The following is a 17,500-nucleotide window of genomic DNA, read 5'->3' as shown; positions in this document are numbered from 1 at the left end:
TGTCTTGGTTCGGGTTTGCGCTCGGAGTTGTTTTGCAGGACACATCTTTCACAGCACACCTCGTGAGCAATGGTTAGAACTTGTAAAAGAGTTACATCCAATGAACCCCGGTCGCTTGTTGAGTTTTTATTACTACATGGACCAATGCAACGCTACATTTACCGAACAATATACATTCCACAAATTGTTTTGTGTCACGTACTCGATACATTATCCTTCTTTCTGGTGGATGGTTTGGCAAATTGTAATAAAAAGTCTGCGAATGAAGAAGATCTAATCATTTGTTTAACACCATGGGTAGTGCTGCAAGCCGCGTGTGTGGAAGCTCATTGCCCACAGTTTCTTTAAGTGACATATGTCAGAGAATGCGATGTTTAGTTGTGTGTTGCGGTAGCGAGGTTCACATCGAATTGAAAGATGTCACCGACAATCACGAAGAAGAAAATGCAAAAGAAGAAGAAAAAGAAAACGCAGACCCTAAATCAGATGAACCAACTATTACAGAAACTGTATTATGAAGTGGATCGACCATCCGCTTTAGGGGGAGTCGACAAACTGTATCGTGCGGCGCGTCGGTATGGTTTGAAACGCACGCAAGTACTCGATTGGCTCCGTCAACAACCTGGCTATACCCTACACAAACCTGCAAGAAAACACTTTCGTCGTAACCGAGTAATTGTGTTTGATATAGGTTCGCAATGGCAGGCGGACTTGGTTGAATTGCAACATTTAAGTTGGTGGAATCAAGGATACAAGTATTTACTTACTTGTATCGATGTCCTTTCCAAATACGCGTGGGTGGTGCCCTTGAAATCGAAAACAGGAGCCTCGTTGGTGGTGGCCTTTGAAAGCATTTTCCAGGAAGGTCGTAAACCTGAGAAGTTGCAAACAGATGCCGGAACCGAATTTAAGAACGAAACGTTTCAAACCTTCCTCAAAAGGGAGAATGTACATCATTTTGTAACCTACAACGAAACCAAGGCCCAAGTGGTTGAAAGATTCAACCGCACTTTGAAGCAACCTATGTGGCGTATGTTCACTACCAGCAGCTCGTACCATTATTTGGACCAACTGGACGATTTAGTCAATGGGAATTACAATCAAAGCGTGCACCCTAGCATCAAAATGAAACCAGCGGATGTCAACGAGAATAACGCATCAGAGGTCTGGAACAATTTGTATAGAAATCTGTTCAAAAAACCGACAAAGTATAAATTCAAAGTGGGAGATCAAGTCAAGATCAGTAAGCATAAACGCATCTTTGAAAAAGGTTACTTACCATCCTGGACGGAGGAAACTTTCACTGTTGCTGAGAGACTTTCGTGCGACCCACCCGTGTATCGTCTAAAGGAAGCAGACGGTGACTGGATTCAAGGCACTTTTTACGAATTTGAGTTACAGAAAGTGATAGAAACGGAAAAACACTTGTTTCGTATTGAAAAAATTTTAAAACGCAGGGGACGAGGAGCGAATAAGGAGGTGTTGGTACATTGGAAAGGTTGGCCAAAGAAATACGACAGTTGGATTCCGCATAACCAGTTGGTCGCTTTACAACAAACATGATTCAAGATAGCGACTTTTACGTGACACTTCCCAGTAATGCAAGCAGTAATTTATTTCTAAACAATTCCAAGTCCTCCTTTCGCGTAGTGCTACCTCGACAAATCCATCTGAAAGATGAAGAAGATTGGGAAGTAGGATTGCATCATATCGTGTATCTGCTCTCAATGTTTGACATTACAAATGAATGCAAACATTCTCACATCATGCTGGATCGTCGAGGTGACTCCACACCGTTTGTATTACCCGAGGGCAAGTATTATACAGCCTAAGACGTGACAGAAGGAATGTTACAGTGCCTGAACATCGCTGACCCACCATCTAAGATTGAAATCACAGTGGACGACGAATAGAATGTAACGTTAAACTCGCAAACTGAAGGACTTCTGATCACATTGTCTACAGCTCGCGCGTTGGGATGGATAACCAAAAACAACACTCTTACACCCAGCGTTCGTTTGAATGCTGCACTCACCTTAGAAAGAAAATATGGTCATGATTGGTTCATCTTACCAGCTGGCACATCCATCACATATCCTGGTATTTACATCTTTCCTCCTTCGCTGTCGCTTTGCTCGTGTAAGCAGAGACTGGTTCAAGTTCAAACCAATCTCGTGGAACCGTGGCAGGTGGGTGACAAGCGCTTACCTCTCCTACATGAGATGGTACCCCTGGGCAGTTTTCGAGAAACACTCCTTGAAGAAAGAGAACATATTGTGTACCTACCTTTGCGGACAAAGATATTTCAGACCATTGAAATATATTTAACGAGTGGATACGGTCAAACGCCAGAAATTTTAGGCGGTATCGTCAGCGTCGTTTTACATTTCCGCCGTCGATCAACATGACCAAAAGTTTTTACATGGTGCTGACCAGTGATGCAAGTCTGACTCAGTATCCAGAAAACAAGGCGGCCGATTTTAAGATGCAGTTACCAAGTCAACTACACCTAAGTGAAGACTGGGAGGTGGCCATGACACGCATCATTTACCCTTACACCTGGCAAAACGTAGGTGAGAATCAATTGTCCTACACTTTGCTTTGTAAGACTGGCCCTGAACCCTGGAAATTGAACATCCCTGTACCAAGTGGCATTTACCGTACGGTCAAAGATGTCATTCACGGTATGACGAAGGGACTACACAATCGATTGAGAGACATTTATTTGAAGAGTGACAAGACCATTACGAGTCTGGAAGGAAACGAGTGTTTTTACATTTACGAGAAAGCACAAGATTACTTTGAGTTGAAGTTACCAGCCGGTTGGTATGTGATTCTACCAAAGACATTAGCTCGCGCCTTGGGGTACTTCAAACCATCTACGTGTATTCCGATTTAATCGAGTCTCAAGTAGTGGGAGATGCTCAAGCCAACTTACTTTGGATGCTTGTTCCTCGTGGTCAGCCGGGGAACATGATCACAGAAGAGGTCAAGGTGCCCTCATACCATAGACTCCGTACAACTGTGTTTTCATCCGTTGCGATCAATATAAGGGGAGACACAGGTCAATTGATACCATTTGCTTCTGGAGCCGTACGCGTGACCCTGCATTTTCGGCGTCGTGATATTCTATAACAACATGTTATTACCTATGAACCACCGATATTACCCATATGGACGACATGTTGTACCCTATAGGCAGCACGGTAAAGGAGGAGACATTAGTATCTACGGAGGAACACACCCTTATGGTCACGGGGGTAACGGCTTATGTGGAATGTTTCTGTCCCTGTTCCGTTCAGCAACTCCCTTTCCCAAAACAACAGCAAAAAAAGTGGGAAAACGAATGCTCGATACTGGATTGGAAACGGGAATGCAACTTGTCCAAGACGTGATCAATGGTCAACCTTTAAGAATGATGCCAAGACAAGAGCGAAAGCTGCTGGAAAAAATTTACTCTCAGGGGTCATTGATGACATTACACAGGAAGGTCGAGGAAAAAGAGTATATAAGCGCGCGGATACGTCAAAGCGGTGCAGTGAAGGACAGACCAAGAAAAGGAGAACACCTCGTTCAACGTTCAAGACTATTTTTGATTAAAGATGGCATCAGCACACCCTCTCTCAGCCCCTGGTTCGAATTCAAGTTTACAATTGTTTGATGTACCTGTAACAGATGTGTCGATTGTTAGCAGCAAATGGATCGATTACGAACCGGTTCAAACGGGAACTAATCCCATCGAGTTTGTCATCAAACCGTTAGCTGACTACATTGACATTAACAAGACAGAGCTGCGATTGGTAGTAAAGATTACCAAACAAGATGGATCGCCCACAGGGGATGGTAAGAAGTACACTCTGGTCAACAACGCCCTTCATTCCATCATCAAACAGTTTACCATCAAGATCAACGAAACGCTGGTAACAGAACAGTCAGACACTCAAGCATACAATGCTTACATCAAGACCTTATTGAACTTTACGGAACAGGCCAAGAAATCGTACTTAACCAAAGCTTAATGTTAATTTCACTGCTGGACACATGAATGAAGTAGATAATACAGCAGAAAGTAATGAGGGTCTGAATAGAAAAGCCACATTTACTAACAACGGCGCAGAAGTTGGGTTGGTCGGAGTACCTCTTTGTGACGTGTTTAATATTGACAAGTTGTTGCTTGACGGTTTGGAGATCAAAGTAAAAGTGGATCTGAACAACGATGCTTTTGTTCTCATGGCTGGGGAGATCTATTCCACGATTTCATTCCTCAGTGCATCATTTTTGGGCTCGTGCGAAACGATGCCAATCCGATTGGATTGGTCCAAATGCTTGGACTCTCTATGACACTTTATTTAAAGTGCTCTTGCAAGGAACACAATTGTTTTTGTTTTATATCTTAAGGGCTTAAACTCTTTCTAAGTCGACCGGGGATCATTATAGCCTCTGTAAGTCCAACAATATTGCCACTTTTTCAGTGCAACTTCAATGGCAGAGAGTATGTCCAACGGCATGCGTAGGTTAAGTTTTTTTTAACCCCGACTCTGCGCCGAGAGGGTTTTCACCGGGAAGATATTTCGGGTTTCCCATCCCCTCCACTCAAAAGCCAAAATTCCATTTGGTTTTCTTTGATTTCATTTAAATTTCTAAGGAGGACGTACACTTCGTTCCAGTTGACCCTTTGACGTTACGATTTTTGACATGTACAATCAATATACATAGAATACTGATTTAAACAGATCACATCAACAGTAAATCATCAGAAAACTGTAAGGAAAAACTTTTATAGTTTTCTGATGATTTTTTGTTGATTTGATCTCTTTAAATCAGTATTCTATATGTAGATTGTATCTTATTTCAGGCAGTTTATTTAAAATCAGAAATCTAGAATTTCTGCATAAACTGGCCTAATGACTCAGATTTCACCTTTTCATATTTGTAAATACTTTTAATTTTTAATTTCTTTTTGATCATCTGTGCAATTAAAAATAAATAAATAAATAAATAAATAAATATATAAATAAATGTAGACTGTGGAATTTCGATGGAATGTGGACCACTGTGGAAATACCTTCGAAAATGTCCTGTAGCTCTTTACTCACGTTTTAGCCTTTTTACCGCACAAGGGACGATGCGGTCATCTTCTTCGGTCAACTCTCCTTTAACCACCATTCCAAATTGCCCTTCCCCAAGAACGTTGCTCCTTGCTCCGTTTGATGATGACTCGCCAGGGATTGGGGCACAGCGTTCGTGAGCAAAATGTTGTTGCTGACATTAAAATTGAGAAATATAAAAAAAATGAGTGCTTTGGGTTTAGGCTTCGATATGACCCTGAAAATCAAGCTGAATTGCTAGTTCACAACACTCCCTTCAGGACAACACAATGAATCGGTAAATACGTGCAGCGCCTTTCTGTTTGGAGTTTTATGCGGACACATTTTGATATCTAAGCAAAGTAGCGCAAAGCTAAGACTAGATTTCACGAGCGACAAAGCAATTTTTACAGAGGCATTAAGTTGTGGTGAATTAATATATGATGTTCTAATCTAATTTATCAGATAGATGTCGACGAAATACTGTGATGTTTCTTCTCAAAGGTGACTATGTGCACATATTGATGCCGCCAAGGTTACGGACATGTTTGCCAATAATATTATATTAGTGCATCCTATTCGCGCTTGAAGTATAATTTGACATTTTAAAAGGAAATAACATTTTATTGAGAAGAAAACTTACTTTATCTTTGCATTTTCGTTATAATGCTTTGTGATGTTAATTTCATGTTAATTTCGTGCTGATATGATACCACGCGGTCACGTAATATTTTATGTTGCCTGCGCTTATCCTTGGGTTCCTAATGAAATCAGCCTTTAATGGAAAATTGTTATATCTTTGCAAAAGTTCGATTAAAAACTCATTAAAGCCAACCTCTTCCTAAAAACACGTTTGGCACAGAGGTTAGAGCAATCGCTCTCCATTAATATGCCCCGGGGTTGATTTTCCGGGCTCGTTGTGTGCGGGTTATGGACGAAGGAGATCAGCGAGCCTCACAATTATCTGGACAATTTAAGCAACTGGCTCTTATAGGAAGCTCAAAAATTCAGGTGGCTTCACCGGGATGATTCCAACCCATGATGTCTGCGATGCCGGTGCAATGCTCTACCAACTAAGCTATGAAGCCACTCACTTGGGAGCAGGTCATTTCTTTTTTTTTTTTTTTTGCGCTCACGTGTTCCCGTGAAGGACTCGATGAACGAAATAAACGTATATAGTTATTTGAAGTGCGGTCTATAGACGAAGGAGGGCAGTGATCCTCTCACAAGAAGCAATAATTCTATTGCAACAATTAATACGCTAAAAATCCTTTCGACTTGCACAGGGTACTTCTCCGGCATTAATATTACTGACTTACTTGTTCCGGCGTGACCGGGTTCATGGGCACTGTTTCATCTGTTGCATCACCCTTCAGTTTTCTCTTCCTCCATCTTCTATATACTAAGAGAGCTCCCAATCCAATGATGAGCAGTAAGAGGAGAGGAAGAACGATAGCTAGTGCCAATGCTGAAGGACTCATCCCTGTAGAGGCTGAGGCAAAAAAACTTTTTTTTTTGTAATATCCTTTATTTCACATACAAATTCAATTTTACATTTTTTTCTTTTTGTTTGTGTACCTGTGAAACTTACAAGATAATTTCCTCTTAAACTGGCTCCTCGAGTAGTCACTTAAAGTAACTCTTCATAGTTTTTTATTTACTACGAAAAATGACCATTCTATTGGATTTATTGCGATTTGTTTTTCTGTTTCGTATTTCTTTTCAAGAATTTTCCTGAAGTGGCTACCGGATGGTTTAATCTCCTTGCGCCTACAGCTCCATAAATAGGTTTTCTTTAAAGTTATTACATATAGGTAAAATACACATGGAAATGGCGCTAGTTAAGATCGACCGCATGACGACCATCATATTAAGGATGGTAATGATGATGATGATGATGATGATAAATGGTGATGAAGATGAAGAGGACAATGTTGATCAACAAGATGAACACTGTGAGGCGTTAAAGAATCCACAAATTTTTCGTGAAGCGAAAGGAAGGGGGGGGGGGGGGGGGTGTTCCCGGTGTTGTGGTCTGTCCTCCTTTCGCATAGGGTTGGGTGGATAAATGAGATCAAATATGAACTGATAGCTGCTGCTAGAGGCGCCATGAGACTGTACGTGATACGAGAAGCATCTAAACCCATCACCATGACGACGCCGATGATGATGGTAAAGATGATGCCGTCGATAATGATGAAGATGATAACGATATTGATGATGATTATGTTGACGATAACGATGATAAACAATTATAAAAATGATTGTGATAATGATGATGAAAATGGCGATATTTTTCATTCTCCCATCAGTGATATTTTCTTGGAAGAAAAGATCAACAGATAATAATCACGACAGGACAAGCCGTCATTTCTAAACGTCCCAATAGACAGTTCACGATTTACTGTCATACACAGTTAACAAACTTACCTTTTTTGGTACGCAGCTCCAATTCCTCACTGGGTTCTCCTTTTCCAAACTCATTTTCCGATTTCAGCCGCACGAAATACGATGTATCCTGCTCTAGGTTGTAAAGCCTGTGACCTTCTCCCCCAGTGAAGACGAATTGGGTCCATTTTTTCAGCCCAGACTTTTTAAACTGCAGCCAGTAACCATTAATGGCGTACATGTCATGCAATTCGGGGTAAGACCACGTGACCATAGCGTCAGTTGATGTGACGTCACTAAATGCTAGCCTAACCGGTGGAGGGGGGACCTCTAAATCGAAAAAAAAGATTGAAGGTCAAATTTTCTCTATATGATTCATTTCATATATCATTTCGTTCAAACTTTCTTTTTGAGTAAGGAAAAAGAAACGAAACAAACAAGCAGGGGAATAAAAAAGAATGGAGGAAAATAATTCAGTTTCAAATTCACCAAGAACGCTGGCCATGGATTAAAAATATTTTAAAATAGAATCTGCTCTTAGCCTTGGTCTAAAGGTAAATATTCAAAAATGTTTGCCATTAGAACAGATCGCAAAAATCAGTTTGGAGACTTTTTAACGAACCTCGTTTTAACTGTCGTTGAATTGCTCTACGGTCTCTAAGGTTACAGCTATAACAGATGGTTTTCAATCACGTGATGAGACGGCCATGTTGAATTGGTGCACAAAATAATAGCAAATTATTTCCCATGTTTTGCATTATAATAGAATCAAATTCCCAAAAGACTTTTCTCTCTATTGTTCTGTGCACCAACTTGGCCGCTGTGATGTCAGGTGAAAACCATCTATAGGCCATTTTACAGTTGTTTGCTCAGCGACCTAGCCTATGAATGGCTGCTAGGCTGCCGGTGACCTTGCATTGATACAGCCCCCACTGCTTTTATCATGTAAATTGTGTTGTTGTAATTCTAATTAGTTCGTATTAACATTACAAAAGCATGAAGATTTGTATCAAAACAGGGTCACCGGCAGCCTCGCTCCCATTCTTAGGCCAGGTAATTTAGCTACAACTGCAAAATGGCCTATTCATGCTGTATTGTGGTAATTTTAATCTTGGGGTCATCCAACATTTACCAAGCTTCTCATGTTACTGCACATCATAGCTTGCCATTCTCAAACAAGTGCTTGGGCTTCAAAGTAAAGGTCAGTACTTGCCCTACGTGTCGAGTGCACCTTCTTGGAGCACCCGAAACCAATATAGAGGCCTCAGCCGCTATGTGAAAACTTTAGGTCGGTTCTTTGTCATGTATTTATCAAAAAGTGTTCGTTACAGGCCTTCACACAAACCTCTTAATTGAAAAACTGGTTTCACTTTGAGGTTGCCTATTTTACCACTCTTCATGCTCACTCTAAGAGTTTTGCCAACTTTCTCTGCAACCACCGTCGGCTCTTTTTCTTCGGTTTTGTCCACTTTAACAATGACCCGAAAAAGCACTTTGACACTGCCATTCCTGTGACAAAATACAAGTCTCTAGTGATAGTCCTTTCTGGACGGCATAAGCGGTTTCACATTTGTTTAAACATTCATTCAACACTGCTTTCTTGGATTAAACGTCGAGAGCGTTTGATGAGGTCGTTTAACCTTGTTAAAAAATGTTAAAAATGATCAAATTTTATTCAAAAAGTGCAGACTCAAATTTAAAATGATTTAAACTTTCATCGAACCATTAAAAATTGTTTTGCTCTCGTTGTTGCAGTTCAAGGATGTAATATGCCTCGAGCTTTTCAATATTTTTTAATTTTTTATTTTTTTTATCAGCTTGTCGCTGTGTTCAATGGATTCACTTTGATGCTTCACGCATTATATCAGAACAGAAAAAAGCCATATTTACATGCAATAATATGCTAAACGTATATGTAGGTTAGCCCTGAGAAGGACTGTTTTTGGTGACATTGACTGACGTTTCGACAACCTGAGCGGAAGTCATCTTCAGAGTCACGTGATGTCAGTAGATGGCATAAATACTCTGGTAGTTGATGAGATTGGTCAATGAAACGAAGTCGTGATGTTACTGGTCAACTGTCAGTTAAGCTTTGATGTCATTGGCTGTGAAGACTTTAGGACAGTGATTTGTTGCTTTTCAATCCGTTTTTGTCTCATGTCTCCACGCGTATTGTTTCCCCTGCAGGGTGGCCCAGGGGTCAAAACCCGAGGAGGCAACCTAGGAGCCCCCGCGTAAAAAGGGAAAATACGTAAATTGGTAGATATTGTATAGGGGAAAGCAATTTCGTTTCCTCGACCGAGTTCGCACAAGGTGATATCGGGGTAGTTCACCGAGTTTGCGAGGTGTTCTGGTGAACTTGAGTCACGTGGCAAAAAGTTACAACGAGCATCGATATCAAAGTGTGGTTCCATTGAAGGTGAGTAATTTTCGAATATTTACAGAGATTTACTTTGATTCACTTTGAAAATCAAAGATTATAGTACCTGATAAAAAAAATCATATCGCCTGGGTCAGAAATCGAACACTAATCAGGGCGACAGACTCCGGCGGCCCACAAATTACTAGACGCAACCTCAGAAAGCAAAAGGCATAATCTCAGTATCAACATTTTCAAAGAATCTTCGATCATATTTAGAAAAGTTATAAACAGATAATAACAATAACCAGCGATCCGAATATAATAACCGAGTTTTGTTCCTATTTTATAGTATTTCAAGGTACCGTGGAAAGAACCACGTGGATCAAAAAGATGACGATGAAAGATTGCCTTCTAGTTCCTGTTTCTGTTTTGCTATCATATTTTCAAGATATTTTCCACAATTATGTAAATTGATTTTCAATTGATAGCGTGTTAAATTAACGTTGATGGAATTTGAAAATAAATGGCCGTTTGTTGTTGCCCATCCTTTCCTTGCATCTTTCACTTTCATTTACCTACCTAATGAATTACACGTAGCATAATATGAAGACATCACAATGTGCAGCACATATTAACTGGCAAAACACCTCACCTACCATCCATATTATCTTAGGTTGGGACAGATTTAGTGAAAACTATTACTAGTTTTTAAAAGAGGTTGGTCAGTAATCACCAAAATAAGTTGAAAGACAGAAGTTATCCTCGAACGTAAATGGGCGATTGTCGCTTATAGAAACCAAAAAAACTCAAGACCGCTTCAACGGGATTCGCCCGAAACCATGAAATCCGCGATGACGGTGCATTGCTCAACCAACTGAGCCATTCGCCCTTGTCACACGGCGGCCATATTGTCCCGGGAGACCAAAAAAGCTTTGTTTTACCACGCCAAGCCTCACCCCCATGGTTCCCACTACGAGGTTTGGCGTGGTAAAACAAAGCTTTTTTGATCTCCCGGGACAATATGGCCGCCGTGTGACAAGGGCGAATGAAGCTACTCAGTTGGGAGCAGCTCAGTTTGTTGGGCTCATGTGTTCCCGTGAAAGAATTGATGAATAAAATAAATGTACATTTGAAGTGCGGGTTAGAAACGAAAGATAGAAGTGGTCCTTGCACTGGGATTACGTGGATGCATTTCTTTTATAAAAATAACTTGGCCAGTCTATTGTTTGTATTTCAACGAAGTCAGAATGTCATTGGTCGACTGTCAGTTAAGCCAAGATGTCACTGGCTGTGAAGACTGTAAACAGTGATTGGCGCGTTTCGATCCGTCGTAGTCTAATGTCTGCATGTGTATTGTTGGTAACATGTACATAGGTCGGTGAGTTATTGTTATTAAAATAAGTTGCTCTGTCTATTGTTTGTCTGTTGGTGATGTCATCGATAAGTCACTCGTAGGTTGTAGGAAGTTAAATATTAACCCAACCATTTAGCACAGTCCCCAAATAGCATATATCATCAGAATTTTTTCGACATATAATTGTATTTCCCGGATCAACTCTACTTAAATAACCAGCCATTGGAGTTTTCTTACCTGGGTTACCCAAGAATTAATTGCTGATTTCCTTTAAAGTTAATACTTCCATTAAAAAGAACACCCGTTAAATGGTACGTTTTAGAAATATCTCATTCACTCACACAAATTCGAGAATTTCAATTCTTTCGAATCCTTCGATATCCTTGAATAACAAAGTTAGCTGTCGAGAAAGGTAAAGAAAGAAATAAGCATTTAAAATGGTAACAGTAAACGTTTTCTCACAAATCCAGAAAGAGGAGAATGACGCCGAATTATTGGCAACACAAGTGAACAGTACCGACTCGAATTGGGATATTTAGTTTAGCCAAAATGCTTATTTGGGGACGCGTAGTGTAGTGAACCTCATTCCAGCAATCCGGGCTCGAATCCCAGAAATAAGTGCGCTCCAAAGTTCACTCAGCTTTCCTTTCATTTGACGATAAAATTTAAGAGTGCTCTCACCTTTGCCGTAAAAAAAAAAAACATTAAAGAAAAAAAAAAGATCGGTAAAAGCTATTGAAAAAGGACCCTTCGGGTTACTTCTTTGCTTATAACGACATGTACGAGCCTGTGAGAGATTAGTTTACGCTCATAATCAATGTTATATTCCTACCTCTTTTTCGACCTTTCGTTCCATATCTTGATACCTTTCTGACGACTTCTTTTCCAAGTCTTCGTCGAAGACTTCATCCTCAAGAGTTATGGTGACATCAACTTCCACGATATCTAAAAATCAAATGTTAAATTTTAGGATGCATTTACTTAGAATTTTCCGGAAGAGGTAGTTTACATGCAATCTCTAGAGACGAAAAAAATTAGTTAACGTCACGCGCGAATCAACAATAGGAAATACCTCTTACTAACCGAGTTCGAGGTCCGTACTGTAAGTTATGGACCTGAGGTTAACCGGCGCGCGGGCAAGGGAACTAGTCAAAGTGAGGCGGAAGGTTCAACTGCCACAAAGAATGCCGTGCCAAAATCCCAAAAACTAAATCTTCTTGGCTGTTAAGTTTGAAATAGTTGCTTGCAAGATTCAAACAGTTTTCAGTACAAGTTTATGCAACAGAAATGACATGAAAAACTCGCTAGATGATGTTTTGTCGAAATTTTAAATTTAGCGGGCTGTACAGCGGGCCGTACTGTAGAATACGGCCCGCTAATTTGTATAGGTAATTGCATGGGGCCGAGTAAAATTAAGGATTAATATCACGCGTGTTTTCAGAAGTTGCTGAAATTGCCCGAGTCGCGCAGCGACCGTCAATGGCAAATTGTTCTGTGACCTTTTTTGTTGAGCTTCAAGATGTCGTGGTAAACTGAAAGCCCTTGACGAAAGGAATCATTTTGTTTTTCAACCACACAATCCCGCTACGCCAGGCGCCATGTAAGTCGATCCAAGTTTTAAGCTTTTCATGAAAAAAATCTTTTGCCCTTCTTCTTGTCACTCGAAAATTCAAATTCCAGATCATCTTTTAAAGCTAGTTCTTAATCTTTATGCCTTTTTGACGAATGCAGCGCGAATTAAAAGACAAACTTCGATGAACTCGAAACAGAAGAAACCAACTGAATGTGGAAGAGGTACGTTCAGCCAATCAGGAGCGAGAATTTTTGGCGCTCGACCAATAGTGAGCGAGTAATTTTGCCCTCTTCTCAAGCAAAATTAAGAAAAAATGCCCTCTTCATTGACCAATCAGTATTCAGTAATTTTGCCCTCTATGTTATTAAGCCAATTACAGCGCGCGTACTATCTGAGAGATATAATAATAAACGGAAGATACTCGGTTTATTCTGCTCTCGACAGCAGAATGAACCGAATTGATAGAGTGGTGTGCATGTTTACTTGGAACAGGAGGAGACTTCAACAATTAGGCCAAGGCAGCATCAGTAGGTTTTTTTTGAAGAGGTGGAGTGTTTCAAGAAGAGTGTGATGATGATGATGATGATGATGATACCGATACCGACACTGATGATGATGATTGGAAGAATTGTAAGTCAAATCAAATCGCCGGAATAAAATGATGTTTTCTTTTAATGAGAGGGAAAAACCGGAGTACCCTGAGAAAAACCTAGAGGAACATAGACGAGAAAAAGCAAACTCAACCCAGTTATGACGACACCGAATCTGGGGATCGAACCCGGGACACATTGGTGGAAGACGGGTGCTATCAACACTGATCCAACCTTGTTCCTCCCACTACAATATTAGTTTAATGATGGCTCATGCTCCATTATGGGTAAGAAGTAATGCCATTTTTTATTATGAAAGTGGACAATCGATTTGGTGCGTTGTTTTGCACTTTGATACTGATGGGGAAATAGTAGGAAAGGTTTGCTTAACTTTGAGCGAAAAATAAGGAATTTTCTCTCAAGTACAATGTAGTTAACTAGAATATTGTCATCATCATTATCCGCAGAAAAATGCCCAAATAAAATATCCTTAATACGGTAGGTTTTTAGAGATTGATTTCTGTGATTTGAGGAGAATGTCACAGTTAACTCATTCCAAAAGGTGCTAACCTTACTACAGTAAAAAAGAAGAGCTCTATTGTAGTATTGTAATATGTTGAAGTATGTAGTGCAAATAGCTTGAATGCGTAGTGTAGTTTCGATGTTCTGTGTTTAGCATAGATAGGTAGCGTAGCGATATATAGCTCGAATGTATAGTCTATTAGTGTAAACTAATAGAATGTTAAAAAATAAAAGAAATATAAAAACCTTCCTCCACCCTGGTCCGCTCTTTCAATGCAACTGATGGCAGTCAACTCTCTCGAGTGACCATTCTTAATCCCATGAGTAGTAATTTCTCATGCAAGACTACGCTGGAAAGGCCTGGTTTCGCGAAAAATCAATCTAAAAATAACTCGATCTGTAAAAACGCCGTTCCACAAATAAAATGAAGTTGTACGCTCAAACCAATTCATGCTCTCCTAAATACTCCATAATTTTCTCTTAATAGAACTGGAAAAGCAGAAGCGGTTAGTGTTATCATAGCCTCTTGATCATAAAAAGAGAAACGTTTCTATCACCTTTGTTTACCGTAAGGTTAACACTTCTTTCATCCCTTCCAGCCACATTGACAGCACGACACTTGTAAATTCCACTGTCGTGAACTCGAGTGTTAAACACCAGTAAAGAGCCATCCTTCTGAAGAATTTTCCCTCTTGTTTTTTTAGTATCATCATCATGAACTTCGAATTGAAGAACGTGACTCGACGCATTGACAAACTCGTCATCGGGCATAATCCAGAGAAAAGTCGGCTCTGGGTAGCCCCTCGCGTGACAGCGAAGTGTCACGTTTTCCTCCGTGCCTGATGAAATCGGCGGATCACTCTTCCAAATATAGGGTGGAGCTGAAATCAATAGTGAAAAGTCAATGACGGCACCAGACATAAGTAGTGCGTTACCATTAAGGTGCTGGATGATTGCAAAAAACCAGCTTGCATTTCATTTGCACTATATCAAAAAACAAAAAGGCCCATTAATAAACAAAGGAACAAGCCGTTTCTTTGTTTTGGGGGCAGCAACATGGCGGCCGTAACATCATGTGTGTCTTGAAAATGCATTCAAAATATTTTTCATAATTATAAATCTTTTATTTTACAGAAGACATATTTTCTCTATTTCAATTTAGAATCTCTTTGAATACTCCCTACAATTTTTGAGGTTCTGCGAAATTTGAAATGGAAGCCCTCAGAAGAAAACATCGTCAAATAAAGCGTTTTGAGTTCGTGTTTAGCTGCCCCTTGCTTCATTTCTTTTAAATTCCGCAAAAAAAAAAACAAAAAAAAAAAAAATTAAAAAATATTACACGTAAAATCATTGCGATTTCACTTCTAACTGGCCGCACAAGGTGCGTAAGTTTAACTAAACTGCTAAACCTTTGACCAAAGGCTGAGTTAATGAAAGACGTTGGTCTTCCCTGAGATGACGTCACAGACTCCCATGCATTAACGCCGTGACAGATTTTTTGTATTTTACTTTGTAACCGGAACGATAGAGCTACATTTAATTGGTACTAACATCTTCAAATTGATTTGAGACATTTAAGTAGTTAAATATGTCTGTTTAAAAATAACGTACTCAAACAGTATTCATTCTCTTTTCATTAAGAAAATCAAGAAAGGAAAAAGGCGACAAGTGGGCCACCTTGGACGACAAACTGAATTAAAGAAATGTGTATTTGAACTGCAAGTTATAGACAAAACAGTGAAGTGATCGATCCGCGAATTTATCTGGGAAATTTATAGGTGCCAATGGCCGTGTTTTCACGAGCGGTCTTTCAGGTCACTTAGCGACTGACAACCGAAAATGCCGTGAAGACAGTTCCTTACAATCCTCGGCATCATTAAAATCGACGATATATTCATCACAAACAAGGAACAATAGCAATGAGCATCACAATTATCCATTAACTAACTGGCATACCGTGACAAATTTGAAATCCATCCCCGAAATAACCCTTCGGGCAGGTACAGTGGTAGGAGCCGAGAGTATTGATACAAGTAGCTTTTTCGTGACATTCGTAAAAATCCGGCGATTGGCATTCATCAAAATCTGTTGAAAACAAAAAACAAAGATGTTTCAAATTGATACGGGATATTTGAAAAAATGATTATAAGACAATGGAGGTAGAAATAAGAAAATACCGCAATGGAGGCGTTCGTGAATGAAAGAGACAACCGTCAAGGAAAAAACCGCTTTAAAAACTTATTTCACTAAGGACTGCACTTAGCAAATATTGAATGATTGAGTGACTGAGTTAGTGAGTGCACCTCGCAATTGTTGATAGAGTGAGTGAGCGCACGAGTGAGCTGAGTGATGAGTGATTGAGTGAATGAGTGAGCGATTCAGCGAGCGAATGAGTGAGTGAGCGATTGAGTGAGTGAGCGATTGAGTGAATGAGAGAATGAGCGAATGAATTGATGAGTGGTTGAATGAGTGAGTGAGTGAGTGAGTGAGTGAGTGAGTGAGTAAAACAGTAAACAGTAAATCTTTATTGCGCCTTACTCTCCAAAGGGAGGTATCGGTCTCGTTACAATAAAGGTGATGATATCTACTTGAATAACTAATTAACTAAAAAGATCATACAATTACTTGTAATACAATTGGTATAAAATTATTATTTTAATTATTTTGCATTTAGGAAGTCTTTTCTCTTCTGAAACATTAAATATGTGTATTTACCTATTATCTTTGAAGTGCTTTCGTTTTCTAGGGTAAGTAAATACCTAATTTTATCCTCATCATTAAGGCTTTTGAAAACAACATCGTGTGTTGAAAGGAGAGAATGGAGCTCATTTCTAATGTTATCGTACCCTGGGCAATACATCAAGAAGTGCCGCTCATCTTCTATATAGCCTCTATTGCAGACTAAACACGTTCTTCCATCTACTGGGATTGGTGCACCTCTATTTTCGTATTTCCCAGTCTGTATTCGCAAGCTATGAACCCCCAGACGCAATTTTGTCATACTTATTCTATGTGCTGGGTTTCTGATAGTTTTGAGGTAGTCTTCCAATTGGTAGTCGAATTTGACTTCTTTGTGTGTAAATTTCTCTCTAGAGCCTTCGGAAGTGTTGTTGCGAGCCTTCAGCCAATTTCGAATGTAGTCCTTTTTAAGCTGATTCTTTATGGAGGAACGAGCATTCTTAATGTGTAGTTGGCTTGATGTATTGCCTATAGAGTGCATTCGTATAGTTTCGTCATTATTTAATACATCAAAAAATTGGCTGTGACTTTTTGCGTGATGAAAGGCTTCCTTTAATAGAGGATTGACTGTTTTATGCTGTAATCTAAGCGAGTAACTAAATATTGAAGCTTTTATGTCTATACTTAAAGGGTACCGTCCAAGTTCTGCCCTACAGGCAATGTTCTCTGTGTACCATGGGGTATTTAGTGTTTGTTTACAGAACTTGATATGGACTTGTTCGATAGTGCTTTTGTCAAAATGGGTCTTATATGATAATAGCTCCGGTCCCCATATTTCGCATCCATATAGTAGTATAGGTTTGACAAGGGCATCAAAAAGCTTATTCTTAATTGTAATTGTGGTCGTATCCGAATTGGAGAACAATCGTTTCACTGTCGCAAGAA

General features: G+C 39.7%; 1 protein-coding gene across 1 annotated transcript in view; it reads right to left on the bottom strand.

Annotated features, from left to right (window-relative positions):
- Positions 1 to 17,500, bottom strand: part of LOC138024557 (uncharacterized) — a 45,885-nt gene that overhangs the window by 12,064 nt on the left and 16,321 nt on the right. Inside the window, exons 6-13 of the mRNA XM_068871780.1 lie at positions 15,833 to 15,961; positions 14,434 to 14,757; positions 12,024 to 12,136; positions 11,533 to 11,591; positions 8,821 to 8,984; positions 7,518 to 7,805; positions 6,407 to 6,579; positions 5,097 to 5,262 (exon numbers count right to left, since the gene is read on the bottom strand). Of these exons, the coding sequence (XP_068727881.1) occupies positions 5,097 to 5,262; positions 6,407 to 6,579; positions 7,518 to 7,805; positions 8,821 to 8,984; positions 11,533 to 11,591; positions 12,024 to 12,136; positions 14,434 to 14,757; positions 15,833 to 15,961 (1,416 nt within the window). The remainder of the gene's footprint in view (positions 1 to 5,096; positions 5,263 to 6,406; positions 6,580 to 7,517; positions 7,806 to 8,820; positions 8,985 to 11,532; positions 11,592 to 12,023; positions 12,137 to 14,433; positions 14,758 to 15,832; positions 15,962 to 17,500) is intronic.

This window comes from Montipora capricornis, chromosome 11 (genome assembly GCF_036669925.1).
Source record: "Montipora capricornis isolate CH-2021 chromosome 11, ASM3666992v2, whole genome shotgun sequence".
NCBI classification, from domain to species: domain Eukaryota; kingdom Metazoa; phylum Cnidaria; class Anthozoa; order Scleractinia; family Acroporidae; genus Montipora; species Montipora capricornis.
This window is presented reverse-complemented; position numbering and strand designations above follow the sequence as displayed.